Source organism: Strix aluco, chromosome 16, assembly GCF_031877795.1.
Source record: "Strix aluco isolate bStrAlu1 chromosome 16, bStrAlu1.hap1, whole genome shotgun sequence".
NCBI classification, from domain to species: domain Eukaryota; kingdom Metazoa; phylum Chordata; class Aves; order Strigiformes; family Strigidae; genus Strix; species Strix aluco.
This window is the reverse complement of record NC_133946.1, coordinates 9206847-9226571: the sequence shown is the minus strand read 5'-3', so window position 1 is coordinate 9226571 and position 19725 is coordinate 9206847. Positions and strand designations below refer to the sequence as shown.

The 19725-nt window shown below is 41.9% G+C and overlaps 1 protein-coding gene across 3 annotated transcripts in view; it reads right to left on the bottom strand.

Moving 5' to 3' along the window:
- ANO1 (anoctamin 1) overlaps positions 1-19497 on the bottom strand; it is an 82174-nt gene extending 62677 nt beyond the window's left edge. For all 3 annotated transcript variants that reach the window (XM_074842321.1, XM_074842322.1, XM_074842323.1), the window contains exon 1: positions 19402-19497. In XM_074842321.1, the coding sequence (XP_074698422.1) occupies positions 19402-19459 (58 nt within the window). In that variant the 5' untranslated portion in view covers positions 19460-19497. The remainder of the gene's footprint in view (positions 1-19401) is intronic.
- Positions 19498-19725: the final 228 nt, after the last annotated feature.

Below are 19725 nucleotides of genomic sequence, written 5' to 3'. Positions count from 1 at the left end.
GTGGCCGTGATGGAGGGAGAAGCTTGTCTTTCTAGAAGACAATAAAAGAACTTCGGTGTTTTAAGTTAGAAAACTACCCCTTCATTACCCTCTTTCCCTCCCAGTCAGGTGGTCAAGAAGCCAAAGAGCAATGAAGAACAAATAAAGGGCACACATGACTACGTTAATGTTTAAAACACTCAAAGATGATCATTACAGATGAGGCTCCAGATCAGAGGCATGAGGTTCATATCAGAGCAATGGAGGCAAAACCATAAATAAATAAAATCAAACTATTTTTATAATGGTACTTGAGAAATTTATGAATGAGATTCTGTGATGTGGTTGCCCGAAATAGCAAAGATTTGGACATGATGACCCAGGAGTTCCTGAAAGCAGCTGGCACAGAGGCCATGCGTGCACAGAGGGTTTCCCACTATTTTCTTTCCTTTCCTGTAAGATGGACGTTTCCCTCTGAGTTACAAACAAATTTCAGCATTAACATAGGACACCTCAGACTACGACAAGGATAATGAATATTCCCCCCCCAACAACAATTCTACCTAGAAACCCAAACAGAAGTTTGCAAATCCTGTTGGCCAACTGCCCGTCTTCCACTACTTTCTTCAAAAACATATTTTCTTGGATTTCTTTTCATTTTTGTTGCTCTCCTCTCAGTGTTAAGCTGTATGATACAAAATTTTCTTCCAAAAAGATGCTTGAAACTGAATAAAGTACTCCAGGTCAGGCTCTTCCAGCCCTGGGCAGAATTACTACATGTTCCCTACAACATAAGATATTGTGGATTTATGCTTCACAGGACTCCTAGACCCTTTTCTGAGGAACTGCTATTTAACCAGCTAATTATTCCTACTCAGATGGAGTATTTTGCACTTGTCTGGTTCTCATCCCAAGTCATGGGAGCACATCCTTTTCCAGGAAGATAAGCAACAACAAGTCTGGTTTAACAATTTAAGATTTAAGGCTGCTAGTACCAGATCCAAAACTCCACAGTGAAGGTTAAATACACTCACTTTACTGGTTCAAGTTTCAAGAAATTTTTAGTGGGGCAATTTGGCATCAGCAGGCTTTATTTTAGATCTATTATCAACTGTCCTGTCATGGCCAGCCTAAAGCTGGCATAGAGGGATAGAGCTACCATTAAGTCATTTGGGTGTTTTTTTGAGGAATTTTATAGAAATGCAAACCTATGTGCCCATATTCAAAGAAAATTAAACCAGTACTTTTAAGGGACCTGACAGTACACAGATCCTGTATCTAAAATTGTGGAATTAGGGCAAAAGTTTGTTTCTGACATAGCAAAACTTAAGTTCATAGATAGTGAAGGAGATTCTTCTCTGTAAACATGAGAGCGCATCTGATGCAAGATCAGAAAGAGAACTCATGGTAACACATACACTAATTATAGTGAAAAACAATCAGTGCTCCAGAACAGATAATAATGAGAAATGAACACTGAAGGAAACTTTGATGTACTTCTTAGATAACTGTGGTACTTTAAAACTGGATTCTGTTCAAACATTTAAAACATCTCAGTCCAAGATCTACATTTCAGATTGAGAATGTGTTGATGCACAACTAGATTTTAAAATAAATACATGGTGGAGCAGAACACAAACATGGATTAAAAAAAACCCAAAACATAAGCCCTCTCCAGTCAAAACTCCCCTGTTCAAACAGCTTTAAAACCACTTCTCCTTAACATAAGCTAAATCCAAAGGCAAATTTTACTGAAGTCATTCTTAATAATTCAGTTTGCAGCCTGGATTGGCCAAGATGCACGTCAACTTAGTGCAACTTGAGTCATGGGTATAACCTGGGTCAGACTGCTAGCTCCAGCTCTGACCACTTGACTACAAGGCCTTCTTTATAAAGAAACTGAAAATAAGTAAGTACAATACTAAGGGCAAAGCACATCAATCCTGATCGAGGAGAACACAAACCTGTGCATATTTAAGCAGGCCATTCATCTTGCTGATGCTAAGCAAAGATCTCAGGCTAGATAGGTCTGGTTCATTACTGACCAACTTGTAGGACCAAGTTTAAAAGGTATTTCCAAAAGCATCAGTGTTCCAGTAGTGACAAGGATGAGGAATGAGTGACAAGGATGACACAAAGCAAAGGGACAGAAATTTAGAGTAATTCACGCTTCTCTAAACATATGATTTTTTCTTACACTCCCATATAGCAATAAAATATTTTTCTGTAACACCCTTCACCAGAAAGTCACCTGAGACAAAACTAAAGAGACATCTTAAGTTTTTCTAAGACCATAGCTGAATGAACACAAAAAGCCACCACAGGGAGACAAAAAAAAATTTCCAACAGCAACAGCCATCAATCCCTCCATTTACACAACAAATAATGTCCATGTGATACACTTCATTTTCACTCTCTGCAGCCAAGCAATGAAAAGTGGAACTTTTCACTATCATGATGGCCTCACGTGTCACAAAATATAGCCTTCAATATACCACGAAAATTCTGAAGATGGTATTAACAACACAAAATAATTCCCCCCCACATTTCCCATCTACATTTTATATTCTTATATTCGAAATTCCTACGAAGGCCCCAGCTGGGGGCACAGAGAGCTCAACTGGAACGTGTCCATGAGCTCCACGAAAAAGTAACATAAAGATCAATTTTTAAAACACCCTATATATAAACTACAAAATGGCACGTGCTGTCAGGATTCCCCTTCACGAACAATATGTGCCAGTGCTGTTGGACTGTTTATTAAATTTGCCATTAAATTTAAACACTTCAGAGCATGGAGAAGAGCCCGTCTCGCTTGCCAGTCACCAAAAGCAGTTTTAATTACATTGCTGAAGGGAGACTAAGCGAGTGCATAACAGCTCCAGGAACAACTGTAACACATGAGCAGACACAGTCTTTCGAATGGCACTGCTGATATGCCCCAAGTTGTAGATGTGCTCTGTGAACTACAGATTTTCAGAGTTAAGCAAATTAACCAGTGGCTCTCATTAACGCAGCCAACCTTAAGGACATTTGAAACTAGGGCATGGAGTGGGGCATCAAAGGGGAGACAGGGTGCTCTCAGTTGCAAGTATGCATGGGCTTGCTGCCACCAAAATGTCCTAACATGTTTCCCTCATGCTATTTTCAAAACAGCTGCTGCCCACTGGCACTGCTGAAGTGTTTAATTACATGGAATAAGTGTTGCAAGCCTGCTGCTGCTCCTGCCTGCACACTGAGCCATCAGCACAGCCACCGAGATGGGCACCCTCTCGCCCCAGGTGACAGGACACAGACCACGGCAAGGTGGGTCCTTCCCAGCACCTACACAACTTATTTACCACTAGAGTCTCTCCCTTGACCTCGGTGAAGCTTCAGTGCCCTTCTTCCAACACAATGTTTCTAAAGCCACCCAATCAAGACGCATACGAAATCTGAATGCATATGACTACAAACATTGGTTTCACATGCCCTTTCCTTAGCAGGCAAAGGAATCAGCTCTCATTTTATTTTCAGGGTGCAACAGCAGCTGGTACCAAGGAAAACAGAGGTGGAAATACTTTTCTAAAGCCCTTTCCAAAACATCTGCATCTGCATGCTGGATGATGGACCATGTCCACGCTACGTGACGCTGGGAGCAGACCAGGGATTTCACATTTCAGAACCAGTCGGGAGTCAAACATTTTCCAGTGAAGGGGCAGCCTGTACTTCTTTCAATCAATTACCTGCCTATTGGAGCTGAGCTACAGCCAGTGGAAAACACTAATATTAGAAATCCTATGGTTCATAACTCTTATGGTCCAAATTCATTATTTGAACGCATAAACCTGGTGAGACAAAGCACATCTTCTCTTCTATCCTGAAAAAGGGTTCCTGGATCCCATGCTGCAAACTCCCAAGCAGCACGTCCTGCTCACATGGCAGTCTTAAAGAAAAGAAATAATATCTGAGTGCCTCCTATGTTTATAATTATAGCTTTAGTAACATTCCACCTCCTTTCTGATTTTTCTTTCAGGCTCCCTTTTTGGCCTCTCCTCAGTGACAGCCTCTCAGACGTTTCCAAACTGTAACACATACTTTGGTGACTATCAGTTTCACTTACTCCAGACAGATTTTTACTTGATGGTTGCCCCCCAGAAAAGTAAAAGCTGCAAGTTATTTCTTCATAAAGCCTATAAAGAGAGTTTAAAAGATAAGCTTCTCTTTAGTGCTCTCAGAAAGGTTTAGCATAGCAGCAGGTTTTAGACATCCATGTACACACCCATCAGTTTACTTTTATCTGGACTTTTTGATTGCGTTTAAATTTTACATGCACTGAGTAAGGAATGACAGGATCGTCATTTTAAGCTATAAGACTACTGCATACGTTAGGGTGGAAAGAAATAACGCTACCAAGTCCAAGGAAAGGTGAAGAATGCATGTGGCAGCCTCATAAATGATGGATTGAGTGTTTAAGCAAGAGACTGGTGAGAATGGAGCAAAATCTCCTGATGAGCTAAAGCTGGTATCAGTGTAAGGTCCCTGCTTCCAAAACCACAGGCAATGGAAAGCAAAACACTTCATTGATGTGAGGGCTCAGAAATGCTACAGTTATAACCCTCGTGGTACTAGTTCATAATTTTACTGTACAAATTCAGGGAGGAAAGATAGATCTTTTCCTCTTTATTAACAGACAGTCCCTTGATCCTACACTGCACAACCCAGCTGCTGTAAAATGTCACTAAAATACAGAAAATGCAAAGTGAAACACTTGTTCACACAAAGTTTGGTGAATTCTCACTATAAGACACCAACCAATGCAAAGAGCTTTTTGGATTCAAGAAGGGCTTTGACATGTGTTACAGAAAAACAGCCTCTCAAACACTTTACCAACCAACCTGGAACTCAGACGTTTTGAACCTGAAAGAAGATTCTTCAGGGGCAAATTATCCTCTCTTTGTTTGGGCTAAGACTTTTTGCCCCCTTCTTGGAGGAGGCTCTGGAGGCAGACTGTGGCTTGGGGGAGCTCCAGCCTACAGGAACATGCTGGTTTCCCACAGTGAATTTCTGTGCCCTCCAAATTTGGTGAGTAAATATTCCAATGCCTCATCTATCAACCACGCCACAGATGTATAACAAATCAGTCTTGAGTAAGATGGGAAGCTAGAAAAGACAGAGCATCACCCAGATTTACCCACTTTCAAGAGCTTTAAAAAAAAAATCCCCTCCCTCCCAGGTGCAGCTTCTCTGGGCAGCCCTTATGCTCCCACGTCGGTCCCAAGAGGACTCTTACATTTCTTCTGGTCCTGAATTCCCCGTCCCAAACGAGCCAGCCCCAGAAGGCAGCGAGCTGCTGCTGCCGCACAGCTGCCTAGCTCTGCCTCTGACTCACCACTCCTCCCTGGTGCCCTCTGACCGTGGGAAGCGGTGGGAGACGAGGGCACTCAGCATCTCTTGGGGTGCTCAGCCTCTGAATGTATTCGGTGCTGTGAGAGCGTAGCTGGATGCAGACAGACAGCAAAGCACCAGCTGCCTGCAGCAAGCATGCTCAGGCACTGGTTAACATAAAACTTTCTTTTTCGGAGACCCCGATGTTTAAATCTCCTTTTGGTCAAAAGTACTTGTTCAGATAATCTATGTTTTCAGACATCCGATCCACTGTGGAACAACCATATGGTTTGGGAGTCTGCTCAGTTGTGCCAGGGAAGTCTTTGGGCTTGCAGGGACCTGAGTGCTGCGACTGACCTCCACCAGTACCGCTCTGTGCAGGAGTACTCACCTGACCAAAGAACAACATGCATCCAGAAAGAAAAAGAAAAGAAAAAAAGGAAAAAAGCTATATTCTTCCACATGAACCTTGAGGACAGCTCAGGAATATCATCTCTTTCCTGCAGACAGAGACCCAGTAGCCCCTGAGGTCCCAGAGATCCCTCTCAGCTCCAGGGGTGCAGCGCGTGGTGGAGGGACGGGAGTGCGGAGCACGTTTCCCACAGCCAAGGAACTGACACTCCGACAGCATCCAGCTGCTCTCTGCATCCACTGCTTCCTTCCCAAATATAACCAGCTACTTACCCCAAATCCCTAAATTTAACAAAGAGCAGGGGCACTATTTTTTTTGGTATGAAAAAGGGAAAGTATCCAGAAAAAAAAGAAAAAGAATAAAGAAAGAGAATGGACACAAAATTAAACAATCTACCTTAAAATAAACTCTGCAGTATTATCTGTCTTTTGTCAAAAGTTATTAGGGAATAAAAGTGACAGACTGTCTACTAAGATACATCCCATGTCCAAGTGACATACCTAAAACTTGTCAAAGATTTCCTTCTGTTGATGTGTCTGCTTATCCTTAGTGCCCACGCGTGTCACATTGCTGTATATTCTTGTATGGTGGGAGCAATTGATTTATTTGTCAAAGCAAAAGAACACTTTTTCCCACCTAATTTTACTCTTCTGATCCAACAGGTATTTGTTCCTCACATAAAACAGAAAAATCCTTGACTAAAACCAGACTCCACATAATTATTTTTCCTTAAAAATAAAAGTCAATACAACTGGCAAATGTGAACAAAAATGGAACTGATCTATCAAAGAACTGTAAACGGATTTTCCTCCACTGCACATTTTTCACATTAAGAAATTACTACTGGTCAATATTAAAACCAGACAAATTACGTGGTGCTTTGGTGAAAGAGAGGATAAAACAATTCATGTGGACAAGTTACAGGAATGGATAAACGAGATGTTGCCTCAGCCCAGACAGCAATTAGCTTTTGGGAACTTGGTGTCTGCTTTCCAGCCTTTGCTGAATGTTGCAAGTCAGGCCTCTATATAACATATCAAATCAAAACTGAAACACCAGACTTGGCCAACTTTGGGGGCTGTTTGAAAACTGGGCTTCAACCACAGCTTTGATGTGGTTGTGGACTGGGTACATTCTCATGAAGTTTTAATTCTCATTAAAGCTGCAGAAGGGTAGTGCAAGGACACTAGAAGAGTTCATGTGAAAAGTTCTGCTGTGGGGGTAATGTGGAAAGGGTTTTCTATGCGGTGGCAACATACAGTATAACCAAAAACATTCAAAGAGATTAAAATAAAATTTGCAGTTGAATATCTGTACTTTTTTCTTAGAAGAAAGTTTAAATGAAAATTAAACCAAGCAAATAAAGTGAACTACAGCTATTGAAACAGAAAGCATATGGATAACGGGAAGGAGTAAAGAGCAAGAGAAATGCTTCACGCTGAAAGGTGCACCCCGGGGGTGCAATTACACAGGAGTCGAAGTGAGTGCAGTTGCATGTCAGAAACCTGTCTACACCTTATCAGCTTGACAGATGCAGAGAGAGATCTTACCCATTTAACCTTGGTAAGAGCAGATTAAGCACAAAATTTCCTTTAGTTTCTTCATCTATTTGTTGTTGGGGAAAATTTGAAACTCTCTTTTCCACACTGCGAATATCTACTTTTATTTTCATTTAACTTAATTCAACTTGAGTGATGTGAAGGTAACTTGACAACAGCAAAGCATTTCCTACCCAGTGCTGTGACAAATCCATAGCCTGGAGTACTGGGACACCCTGCCTTCCTAGAGTGTTCCTCAGAATATCCCAACATTGCTTCACAGGAGTGTATCATCCAGTTTTAGAGTTGGTATTGAGTCAACCAGAAGAGAAAAGGGCCTTCAGATTATGAAGAAAAACCTCTGGCCTTCCCAAAGGTGGTGCAGGAGGTAGTTCATGGCTGAACCCCATGGTCACAGAGGGTTTCATCTTTTAATATGGTTTAGATTAAAATCCTATCTGTCTCCACAACTTTGATGAACTTTTTGTTTTCTGTGTCAAGGCTGAAAGCAATGAACTAAAACAAAGAACTTGACACGTACGGCCTCCAATATACAAACAACTGACTGTTTCCATAGAAAATTAGGGAACAGAGAAACTGAAGTAACTCTAAAAAAATGAATTCCTAATTTTGTAATAAAGGCCACATGGTCCACTCAAGTGAGTGCAGAACTGGGGAGGCATAACTGATTAGCTTTAACCAAACACCACTACTGACTTCATCTGTGACTACATGCATTTTTTCTTCATCTCAGGAGACAACCCTGTGTCTCGGTCAATGGGAACTGCAGGGCTCACCTTCTTACTTAGCAGAGCATTTTCGGAATTAATTATTGAGCACTTAATTAAATCAAACAGTAAATGAACTTACTCCTAAGTAGAAGTTAATGAAAGACACAAAGCAAAAACAACACCATTGTCTGAATTTTTGTGGTTGAATTTCAATCTCTTATCTGTACTCACTGGAACAATTTTGGTCTGGGTTGCACACAAACTTATTTTGTACACCAAAGCTGAACACAGTTCAACAAAGCAGAAAATTAATAGAAACGCCATTTGAAGTTAGGTATTACAAACACCTTTTGTGAAGTTTTATCACCATTACATCGGACTCCGGATTCTGCCCTAATTTGGTAATAAACTGATATTCTGAACCCCATCTTACAAATACTGCAAACCCAAACTCGACCTTGCCTCCACTGGCCATCTTTATTAGCAAAAAGTCACTGAACAATAATGCTGGCATTGTAAATTCATGCAAGGAATAGTACTTGCAAAGGTTTTGGATGCGAGCTGAAAACCCATTTAGTTAAGAATATTTTATTGTGGAAAAGGATGTGGAAACAGAAAATAAGTTAAAATGATAAAGAGACCTGAATAGAAAACCCATGGTTATAAATGGAACAGTTGCTATAAGCAGATAGTTCTGTACATCCACATCTGTTCCAGTTCAAAGCAGTTCATGTGAACCAGGGGAAGAAACTATTTTTTCCCTTTAGCTTCACTGCTGCAAACCTATCTGCATTCAGGCCAAGGCAGAGAGTAGGAAGAGGGAGAAACCACCACCAGTGGACTGGCTCAACCCAAATTGCAACGAGATGGGGCTGTCACTGACATCTCTTCTTGCATTTCCCCCCCAATATGAAAACACATTTAGAAGAAAGCAGCAACATTTGCAAATATGGCAATTGAAGTTGTTTGGTTTTGCTAAAACCAAGGCATCTGTAGCTTAACAAAAGCTCTGGTTTTGTTCCTCTACTCACAGATAGTTTCTGTTTCACTGTCCCTTCTGGGGCCACTTTGATGATAACGTGGGAAAAGCAGGCAGAACAGCCAAACAGGGAAATAAATATATAAAACTAACGAGACTGCTCCAGAACTCATTCAGGTTTCAGAGGAGCTCAGATTTCCTGCTTGTGGATAGCTGAAACACTTTCCCTACCTAGTTCAGTCTCTGTTTCTGCAATATCCCCTCTTCTCCACCTTTTGAATCTTAAAACCAAATTTTTAAAAAAGAGTAAAAAAGAGAGCAGCTGCAACAATGATGTGGTGCAAAGAAACAGAAAGAGCAATGGTATCAAACTTGGGAAAGTGTAAAAGCTGAAATTAGCTCCCTGTTTTGGTCTGACAGCAATATCAAACTCCAGAGGAGGGACACATATTCCCCTGTAATAATCTGGTTATGAGAAATCTTTATATTCCTACTTACATTATTAAATGACGGCACATGTACAGCCTTCATGCAGTGCATGAGATTTAAATGCTTTTTTTTTTTTTTAACATTAGGTTGTTCACTTTGAGGTTGATATATGTTTGCTAGTGTTCCTAATTGTACTTGCCACCTGCAAAACATGAAAGCTTCCCGCAACCAAGTCTCTGTAGGCAACTCCTGCTACTGATGGACAATGTGCTTGAGTCAGTCAATACAAAGTAATTGCCAGACTGAAGTCAATCACAGGCTCCCAGGAACTGCTTTGACTGGATTTTACTTTAAAGATTTAGTGCCACGGCTGGTGAGATGCTGAGCTCCTCAACTACCATTAGACATGTGCTTTGCTTCCAAAAGTAAGACGGATGGCAAAATCTCTGCTGAGTCCCAGACCAGAGTTCCCGAGAAGCTACCTGAAACGCAAAGATCCTCCACTACAACTAAAGAGTTCTTAAAACCCCTTACACAGATGCATGAATGAAGGCTCGAGACTGTATTGTGAACTACTGTTCGTGTTTGGTGGAGAAAGTGCTGTGCAGGGTTGGAAGCGTGCTGAAGACTTGCCTTGAAAACACAGAGGCATGGAAGCTGTCAGGACACACAGGAGGGTCTCGTGCTCAGTTGCCCACTTCCCAACAAAACCAGGGCTATTTGTATGCTTAAGTGCTTTACTGGACAAGGGCCAGAGGGCATAGCAAAATGCCCCAATGAGCTATTTTGAGAAAAATATACTGAAGAGAAAGAGAAAAGGGAAAGCTTTCATTAATTTATATTATCAAGACAACAAAGATCTTGTTTTGGAAACCAGAATCTGGCTCTAACTGAAAGCTTGTTAGCAAGATGATACAAAGTTTAAAAATTAAATTAATTCATCTGCCATTTAGAAACTATTAACTTAAAAAGGCTTAGATTTGGTTTCTATGCCTCTGGTATGTACCTGTTTAAAATCTAAATCAAAATCTGTTTCTGCTCTTCCATTAGAATGTGGTCTTTGTTTTTTATTATCCAAATACTCAGTTATATTGTCAGATGGACCTAAATGTTAAGATTAATTACAAATACTTTATCACAACACACAAATGACAAGTCGTTACAGCAGTGTAAGTACGGCAAGCACACTTTCTCTTGCAGTCGATGACTTGTCATTATTCTTAGCATGTTTGAGACCAGATTCATTCTCAAATTAAATTGATCAGCTGCAATTTAAAAAAATAAGCTATTTCATTTAGGCCAGATTTTCCAGTGTGATGACACTCAGCAGTTCCCTGCAAAGTAAAGAGCAGAGTGAATAATCACAGCCCAACAGCCTAAACTCCAATTCTGAACTAAGGAGCACCTAGAACATTTTTACCCTCTTTAATTTGGGGCAGATATACGCTGCTATCCTTCTTCCACTCTCACCTACACAATGCACATGGTCACATCCTGGACAAGTATTATCTTCTCTCAGCTGAATCCACTTCAAGTGAACTAAAATGACAATTCTTGTTTTCAGTTACCTGTCAAACCCATACATTCAACATATTCATTCTTGCCATAACAAAAGTTCTGCAACAGCAAATGAATGCAATGCAAAAGGAGTTGAAGGGCTCTCCTAACTGTTCACTAAAGTTTATGAAGTCCTGTAAGATCTGTGAGTAAAGAAATACTTTGCACTTCTAAAGCACGTAAAAAAGGGCTAGAGCATGACTTCTGTGTTCAGCCTTTGCCTCTCAACCTGGCTTCCTACCATGTGAGTGAAAGGAGGATCTCCTGCATGTCCTCGAGTACAATTGTTCCGAAACAGGATCTGTTCCTGTTCTGACAGCCCAAATGTTATCTTATATCTCAGGATACATTGAGTAAAATATTTCTACAAGGTGACTGAATTTGAAATACAAATCTGTAGCATAGAAATAGTTGTCTCTGTTAGCAGAAGTATGTCCTTACAACATACCTTAGGCTGTTCTCTTTTGCCTTTCAGCTGGCCTCAGCTCTCTGTCAAATGGATTATTGACAGCAATTGTAAAGATGAAGTAACATTTCAAATCCATGTCCCTGTCAGTGTCAACACTAAACCCTAGAAGACTCTTCACAGACAAACTGACAGAGCATGCAAACACAACCCTACTAGTACAGTGCTGATACCTATATCCCCAGAAACCTTGAACGTTAGCGATTACTCAATTCACACCCTATATACAATCAGTCATGCTGATAAAAAAAAAGTGGAATATGTTGACACTCACTCTTCATTATTCTGTTTGTTAGCAAGTCAGCTTCTCCCATGGGACACAGTCCTATTAGCCACACCTCAAGACACAGGTATGTGTGCACACAGAGCTCCAGACAGCACAAATCCATATTGTCCAGTATACCTTACAAGGTGTCTTTCCTATTTAACATTAACATACATTATAACATACAGATGTGCTGCTTAGCAAGAAAGAGGGGTACTCCCAAGATACGTTCTGGGAAGGAAAATGATGCTCAGCATGTTTTAGGTCAGATTACTTCACATTTCTAATGACTAAACAAACTTATAGCATGTTCTGCTACCGTTGTATAGAGCAGCCTTAAGTTTTAGTAGGCAATCACCACAGAAAGGAGACCATTTCCTAAAAATCCCAATAACATTGATTTATTTTCAGATCTGTTTGATTCAAGTTTATGATTGGTTTGGGGCACACTATCAGCAGCATGACAAATTGACTATATGCCCAGGAGAATATATTTATTAAAGTATGTTGCTTGAGCTGATTAAATGAAGGTAACTGTTGCTTTGGATGTTGGTCTGATCAACCTTAGGGGTAGTGCAAGAGGCATAATTAACTGGAACCTCACTCAGGTTTTATTATTTTAGTGATAAACTAACCTTAAAAATCCACTCTATTTTTATTTATTTTTAAACTCTTTGCACAGAGCTGCGAGGTTTTACCACCTTGGAAGAAGATGCAGAAAGAGACAGGAGGGTCTTTCACCTCTGTGCTGCTTATTTTGCATGACAGACCCCTGAGGCACAACCCCAGAGCCAGTCCTTCCCTCCACGAGCCCCGGGCTGCAAGTCCTTACACCTGGCTAAAATCCTGGAAAAAGCCTGGCTCCACATCCTTACTTTGTGACTCAGGCTCATTTCTGTTTATACTCTTGTGAGCTGAAGAATGACGATGACTAGTAGCTATATAGATAAATAAAGTATATTAAGTCACAGGAAGTAAAAAGGGAAAACCATTAATTTATTTTTAGAAACCTGTTCTTGCCATTCATCAGAAAAAGAACATCCAAAAGTATGCAGCAAGATACAAGCATCTGGATGAGGTTTGCTGACCACATACCAACATTCAGACTACACACAGAGAACCATTTTCCTTCTTTAGACCAGTCTCAGACTCTGTGCCAGGAACACAGGATACAGACAATAATGTAGTAGTTTCCACTAGCAAGCCTCGGGAAAGGGTGCTTTCACCACACATGCTACAGCTGCTTTGACATGGTCTGCTCAGTTGTATCCTTTCAGTGGTCCTACAGCTGGTACCTCTCTTCAGATACCTCGTGGCACCAGCCGGTGCATCGCAAACTGTCATACACACACCTTCCATCAACAGTGTCCATACCAGGTTAAACACAAGAGAAAAGGTCTCAAGGTCTAGATCAGCTTCTCCACATAAATAGACTATGTCAGTGCTAACAAAAAACAAATAGGTGATTTAATATGGAGCTGGATGCTCAACTCCCCAAAAAATAGCAGCAAATGCAGTACGTCCACACAACCCTTCTTTCTCCTCCACTTGCTGGGCTGCCAAAATAGCATCCATCAGTAGAAAAACCTTTTCAGGACAATAGCGCCGCAACACATTGTGATGAATTTAATGGTATTTGCATAAAAGCTTCCATCTTTTGCAGTCTGCAGTAGATTTCTTCTGGGCAATCATACCACAGGCATAAAATCATACCATATTTTGAATCTTTGCCTGCCAAAATCCAGGAAGAATCGCAAAGCACGTTCATTGACATATCTTGCGGTACATCATCAGTCAAGATGCTATAGCACAAATGATCAGACAGAAATGCAGAATAAGTTTTTCTTTGACTGTTAATGCTGTGCTGGACATGTTTCTGCCACTTTGCTTACTTCAGAGCAGTAAAAAACTAAGACTTTGAGAGACGCTTAGCCCTGAAACTTCCTCCTCGGCTCTTGTTCCTCTTCTTTAGAACAATTATAAAACTCCCACAATACCATGTTAAAAACAAGCGTTTTAAAATGCATTTAGAGGACTCTGAGTTTATTACTTCTACCCCTATGATGTGGCTGAAACCAGTATCTGCTCACTTTTCCTATTCGCTTTCTAAAAACATGTCCCAAATCTGCACTGGAAATGTAATTTAGTAGCCAACCTTTTCCCTCTTTTACTCAGCGAGTGCTGTGAAATGTGTTTCTCTCTTCCTGGACTAAATTTTTGTTAGTGAACCTTACTTATCAACAGAGATCCCTATTGCATATTCCAAGTTTGTTCTGCAAGCAGGACATCAGCTGACGTCAATGAAGATGTACAAGAGGCAACAAATATTTGCAATGTGTTTAGAAAACAAAGTTTTTTCTCATTCTAGTACATACTCATCAAGTTTCTCCCTATGCAGGATACAAATAGAGGGAGAGGTAAGACAGCAGGACTGGGAGCCAAGAATACATAACTTGTAATTACTAATGTCATGATATAAGTTAAATAATTTATAAGATGTAAAAAGAGCAGTTAATGCCTGCAAACCACTTAAACTTTTCATAACAGATTTCAGATTTTAAAACTCACTCGGATCACTTACAGTCATGTGCAAAAAGTCATAGGTGTTTGTGTCAGTTTAAAAAAAAAAGGTTCTATTTTTTCAGAGCTGCAGTCTGAAAGGACATTTCAGTGATTATATATATTATTAATACACCACTCATAGGAATAAGAAAGTACATCCAGGTCCTAGCACAGATACAGAGTTGCCAGGAATAAATCAGATATGCAGATAAGGTAAGCAGGCAAAGATACTAAAGAGGAATGGCACTGGCTCTAGCATTACTACTATCTTTTCATCAGTTCAAATCTGGAAATAGTTGCCGTAATGGCTTGAAGGACAGACTGCCAGCAGAAGGTTCAAAGATGTGAACTGTGGGAGTCCGAAGAAGAGAGAAAACACTGTCATGTGGGCCAGCCGCAGAGGAGACGCAACGCTGCTCTGGATACTGGAAACAGCAAAAGAAGCTGAAATGGCAGAACACGCGGTGCAGCACAAAGAAACAGAACAAACGAGAAGCGAGGATGTACTCAGGGACATGGGTCAGCTGTCTGCAGATAAAGGCAAAAGGATACAGGGAGGTTAGGGGGCAGGGAGAAGGGCTGGCCCTCCCACCAGGATGTAGTACTACTTTCAGAAATAGAGGGATGAGGGATACAAATCAAAGGCTAAACCAAATAAATAAAAATCTATTTCCCTTGAGGGCATGTGGGCTAGCCTGTGAAGCAGTGGTGGTGACTAATGCAGCCCAGCACGAGGAGCTTTGCTTCCTGTGCGTTCAGAGCCTCCCAAGCAAGGCAGCCATTGCGGTTGTTTCTAAAAGGCCTATATTTACCATAAATTACCTTGCAGCAACAATGGAGACACCACTATCTTTCTGCTCTTCAAAGTACCGGAAAAAAGTTGTGCACTGTTACTCACATTACTCTGTTACATTACTTAGATCGAACACCTGGCACAAGATGACTTAGCACCACTGACAATAACACCATGATAGGGTCCCAGCAAGACACATAGGCTGCCAACTCCTGAAAATTTGTAATTTGTAAAACCCCTCTTGGAGTTTGTACCTATGACAGAACTGTGAGTCCTGCCATAATCTCAAGTTTGGCAGCAAACATGGGTGAGGTCTGGAAGGTGAGTATTCCCATACCAGCACCCACTGCCCCAAGATAAACTGCTTTTGTAGTCTCTGAAAGTAAGCATAACTATTTCATGCCACTACCACTAACTTGGCTTGTATACTAAAATATTATGATGTGCTCAGAAGTACTTTTTCAGAATCCCTGAAAACACTTTCAAGAAATAAAAGAAGTGGTGGCTTCTGTTCGTGGAGCTCATCAGTCTAATGGTTTACCTATACAGTGACCCAACAACTCTGTATGAAATGAATGTTTGATAGCTTAAGCACCTCACACTCCGCATCATCTTGCCAAAGGACGATGCCAAGGACTTTGGACATTCCCTCCTCTGAAGCCTGCTCAGTGCTTTTGGCTTGCTCAGATCTTGTCCCTGTGCTGACCACCCTCTGCAGCAAACGAGGATACAGCAGAGGTTTCAGCCTTTCAGTGGTACAGCGCAAAGATTTACAAGTACCATGACAATACAGAGCAGGATACTGAGCTCTGTGCAGAGGCTAACAGGATCTCTTTCCCGAGAAGTCACAAACCCTGCTGTACAGTGCAATACAGCCATATATTTAGTGCTATGCTTTCAGTGAGAACAGCTTCTCCCTCCTTTGCCTCCTGGAGAAGTCTCTGGTCAGGAGTGTATCAGAGGGCGGCTTGCCGAGGACCCAGCTGCGTAAGATGCCAAGCATGCCCCAGCGGGTGCTAAGTATCCCCACTAAAACAGGGGCAGATGAGCAAACTTCGCATTTGTCAGCCTTTCACACAGTAAAGTCCTGAAGTCTGTCATGCCTGTTGCAGCCCCTTCCTTTCTTCCTTTTCCCCAAAGTGATCCTAATTTAAATCGAGCCTTATTTTCCAACCACAACACGTTCCCAAGCATTTCCTTTTCTCAAAATTGCCAGAATCCAAAGGGTGTAATTAAAGTCAAAAGGGACATTTTTCCCTTCCTGATGCCAATAAATCCTGCTACTTCCCAGGATTACTCTCCTGCCTTCTGTTTTGGCATGCTACTTTTACCCCATATTTCACGTCATACCCACACAACTGCGGCATGTAGCCATAGAGCTACACGTACCTTACCAGCACATCCACATCTGACTCTGCAGTGCCCCACTTCCCACCACCCCAATGCTCTGCAAGAGCCCTCACTGCCTGACAAACTGCCCTGCTTGCTGTCAGTCATGTACACGACAAGGCAGTCATGTACACGACAAGGCGCATCGAGGCACAAGCCTGCAGTCCAGCACAAAGTCAGAGAGGCAGCTTCAGCTGCGTATGTGCTCATCCACAGAAATTAATAAGTTATTACTACAAATTAAAATATTAAGTTAATGACGTGCATGACTGCAAGTTACAGAGCTGGAAAAGAAGTCCTAATTAAATCAATACAGTTATTAGTCCCTTGTCATCTCTGATTAATTATTAGCTTAATATGCTTCATCATTTTCACTGTTAATGGAAATAGCTGCAGTGCTACCATAGGAAGCAGGGTAATACACATGAGAAACCTAGGGAGCTGTGCTGAAAGTCCCAGCTCCGGATTGAACAGTGTCTTCCAGAGGAAAAAAAAAAAGGGGGGGGAAAACATTTCATTTTCTGGGATGATAGTCTGACAACATTTAAGTCAGTGACAAAAAACCGTCATGGTTTTCAAAGGAGTCATATGTTTGCTCAGGGAAATTCTGATTGCTGTAATCTAGGGGGTAAAGACTTGACTCCTAATCCTGTGCTTGGCCCTGAGCACTTGTCCCAGTGCCTCTAAGCCTTTCTCAGAAGTGACAGAGTATCACCGCGCTCCTTTCAGAAGCCAGCGTGCCAGTACCTTTCCTCAGAGCCCACCCCAATTTTCACCCTCACCCCATCTTCATTAGATGCACTCGATACCCCAGAACATAAGGAAGGAATTGGCACAAAATAAGCTGGCAGGCATCAGCTGCGATGTCTGGGTCCTCAGGGCACAGATGTAGCTGAGGACACCTGTCCTTTCATGCCACCAAAAGAGACAAAAATAATGTACTGAGGTCACTTTTTTCCTTGCTAGTGAAAAGTAAAATAGTACTTTGGATGTAAGTGACTGGTAGTATTTACCCAGAGCTCAGGGAGTACAGACTCCCCTTCATTTTCCTGTTTTCTATCATCCTCTCACTGACACCAACTTTTTCCTAACTCCTTGTAACAAGCAAGTTTCCTTAGCTGTCCGCAGGAGGCTTTCTGAGTATAAAGACATGTAAAAACATCAAGGACGGGTCTCCACATATCTCTCCAGCCATAAATGTGAAAGTTACCAGAGGACTGGATAGGATTTGTACTGCAATACACGGATCCGCTATGTAATTAGACAGGAGTTTCATCTTTTAAACAGCTTTTACAAACAAGCTCTTTTGGATAGGTTATCAACAGAAATACAAACATGCACTTCCAAGAACAAAACTGCCCCTTGAACTCATTAATGAAGCTGGTACACAACATTCATGCTGCTAATGGGTGATTCAGTAAATTGAGAATGTCACTGTAAAATATTATGTAAAGTTTCTCAAAGATAAAGAGCCACTCAAACAATTTCTCAGGACTCTCACCCTATCACTGTGATTACCTCATGATAAATTGCCACCTGCCCCATGAGTAATGCCTATTTGCTCATTTAGTTCTCTTACCGATATCTCTGTTAATGTACTGCGGTAACACTTCAGCTTCCCATGCTTTACTTGCTTTCCATTTCAGTTTTGAAAAGTTTGAGCTCCTCCTTATTTTAATAAAGAAGTTAACGTGGGACAATCAGTGGCATACAGGAACCCCGTCCCCTGGTATTTAGATATAAAACCCAGCTGGTTTGTGTCAAACGTTAAAGAAACAGTTTTCTTTTCATTCTGAGCGCTCTCGCTAGCCTACGGTTTGATGAGCGTACAGCATTTCTTTTAGAAATGGGCTGAACTCCAGTGAAATATTTGGCCATTTAATGAGTAGACTCTAGGATAACGGTTTTCGTGGGAATGCAAAAAGAGGGAGTAAAGAAAAGGGCTCCCCATGCTATTCTTAGCTGCAAACAGTTAGATTTGGAATTTTGATTGTAAAGCATGGAATTTATAAATGGTGCCATGCTAAATTTACTTCATTTGTATACAATTCAGCTGGATAATCAAGCGTGTTCCAGTATGTTCCTGGTTAGCATCTCAGTTCTAGTTTTATTGTCTCTAAACTGGTAGAAAAATGCGTTCAGTAAATAGTGCTTGTAAAATTTGTGTTCCAATGCGTGCGTGTGAAGGTTTTATATACAGAGTGTGTGTGCATGAAGATTTTATATAAATGCATATGTGGGTGCACATGCATGCACACAGACACTGAGCGGTGATTTATTTCTAGAGGGAAGCCAAGGAAATTCCCACCCCCTACCATTTAAACGATCTGCTCTTTGGCTCTAAACACTCTGTAACTTCTCAGCCAAGGAATGTATTTTCCCCTTCCAATATATATAATTTATTTTGCTGCACACATTAGTTAATGATACAGAGATACATGATTTAGTCAGTTCTGTAAAAACATCACTGACAATCTGAGCCAGACCCATTTCATTTTGTCAGACCTTTTTTTTTTTTTTTTTCCCCCTCATCTTCCGCGTCACAGTGTGAATTAACAGCAATCATCAACTCAAGGATTTATCCCACATACTTTGTACTCCAGCAATTTTTCATAATTAGATTGGCTTCCCGGGGTTAGACGAGCTTTTAATTACTATATTAACGTAGGTAAAAAGGACTTTACACTGTTTTATGTTTTGGGGGGCGGGGGGAAGACAGGAGACAGCTATTTTATTTCACTGGTACTTTGCAAAGATCATTCCTGGATTTTTAAAAATAGTCAATGAAAAGCTAATAATAACCCCCTTACCGGGGCGCTCGGAGCGGGGGCCGACGCCAGCAGCCGCCCGCCCGCCGAGCCCGTTTCCCGGCCGGGAAGGAGCGCACCCCCGGGGCACCCCATCCCCGCACCTCCCCCGCCGCGGAAGACTTACGCGGTCCCCAAGGCGCGGCGGCCGGCAGCCTGCGCAGGTGGATCTCATCCTTATCCATCTCCTATCCGAGCCCCGCAGCCACTTGGTACCAAACTGAACTTGCCAGGATCCCTCCTCCTCCTCCTCCTCTTCCTCCTCCTCCCTTTCCCCCCCCTCCCTTGTCTTTTTTCGGGGAGGGCGCGTTCATCCAGCGAGCAGCACCGCGCAGCGCTCCGCCGCCCCCCGGCCACACTTTAAATAAGGGCGCCGGGCGCCGGCCCGGCCCGCCGGGAGCGCGGCCCTCCGCGGGGAGCCGGCCCTCCGCGTCACGCTGCCGCCGCTCTC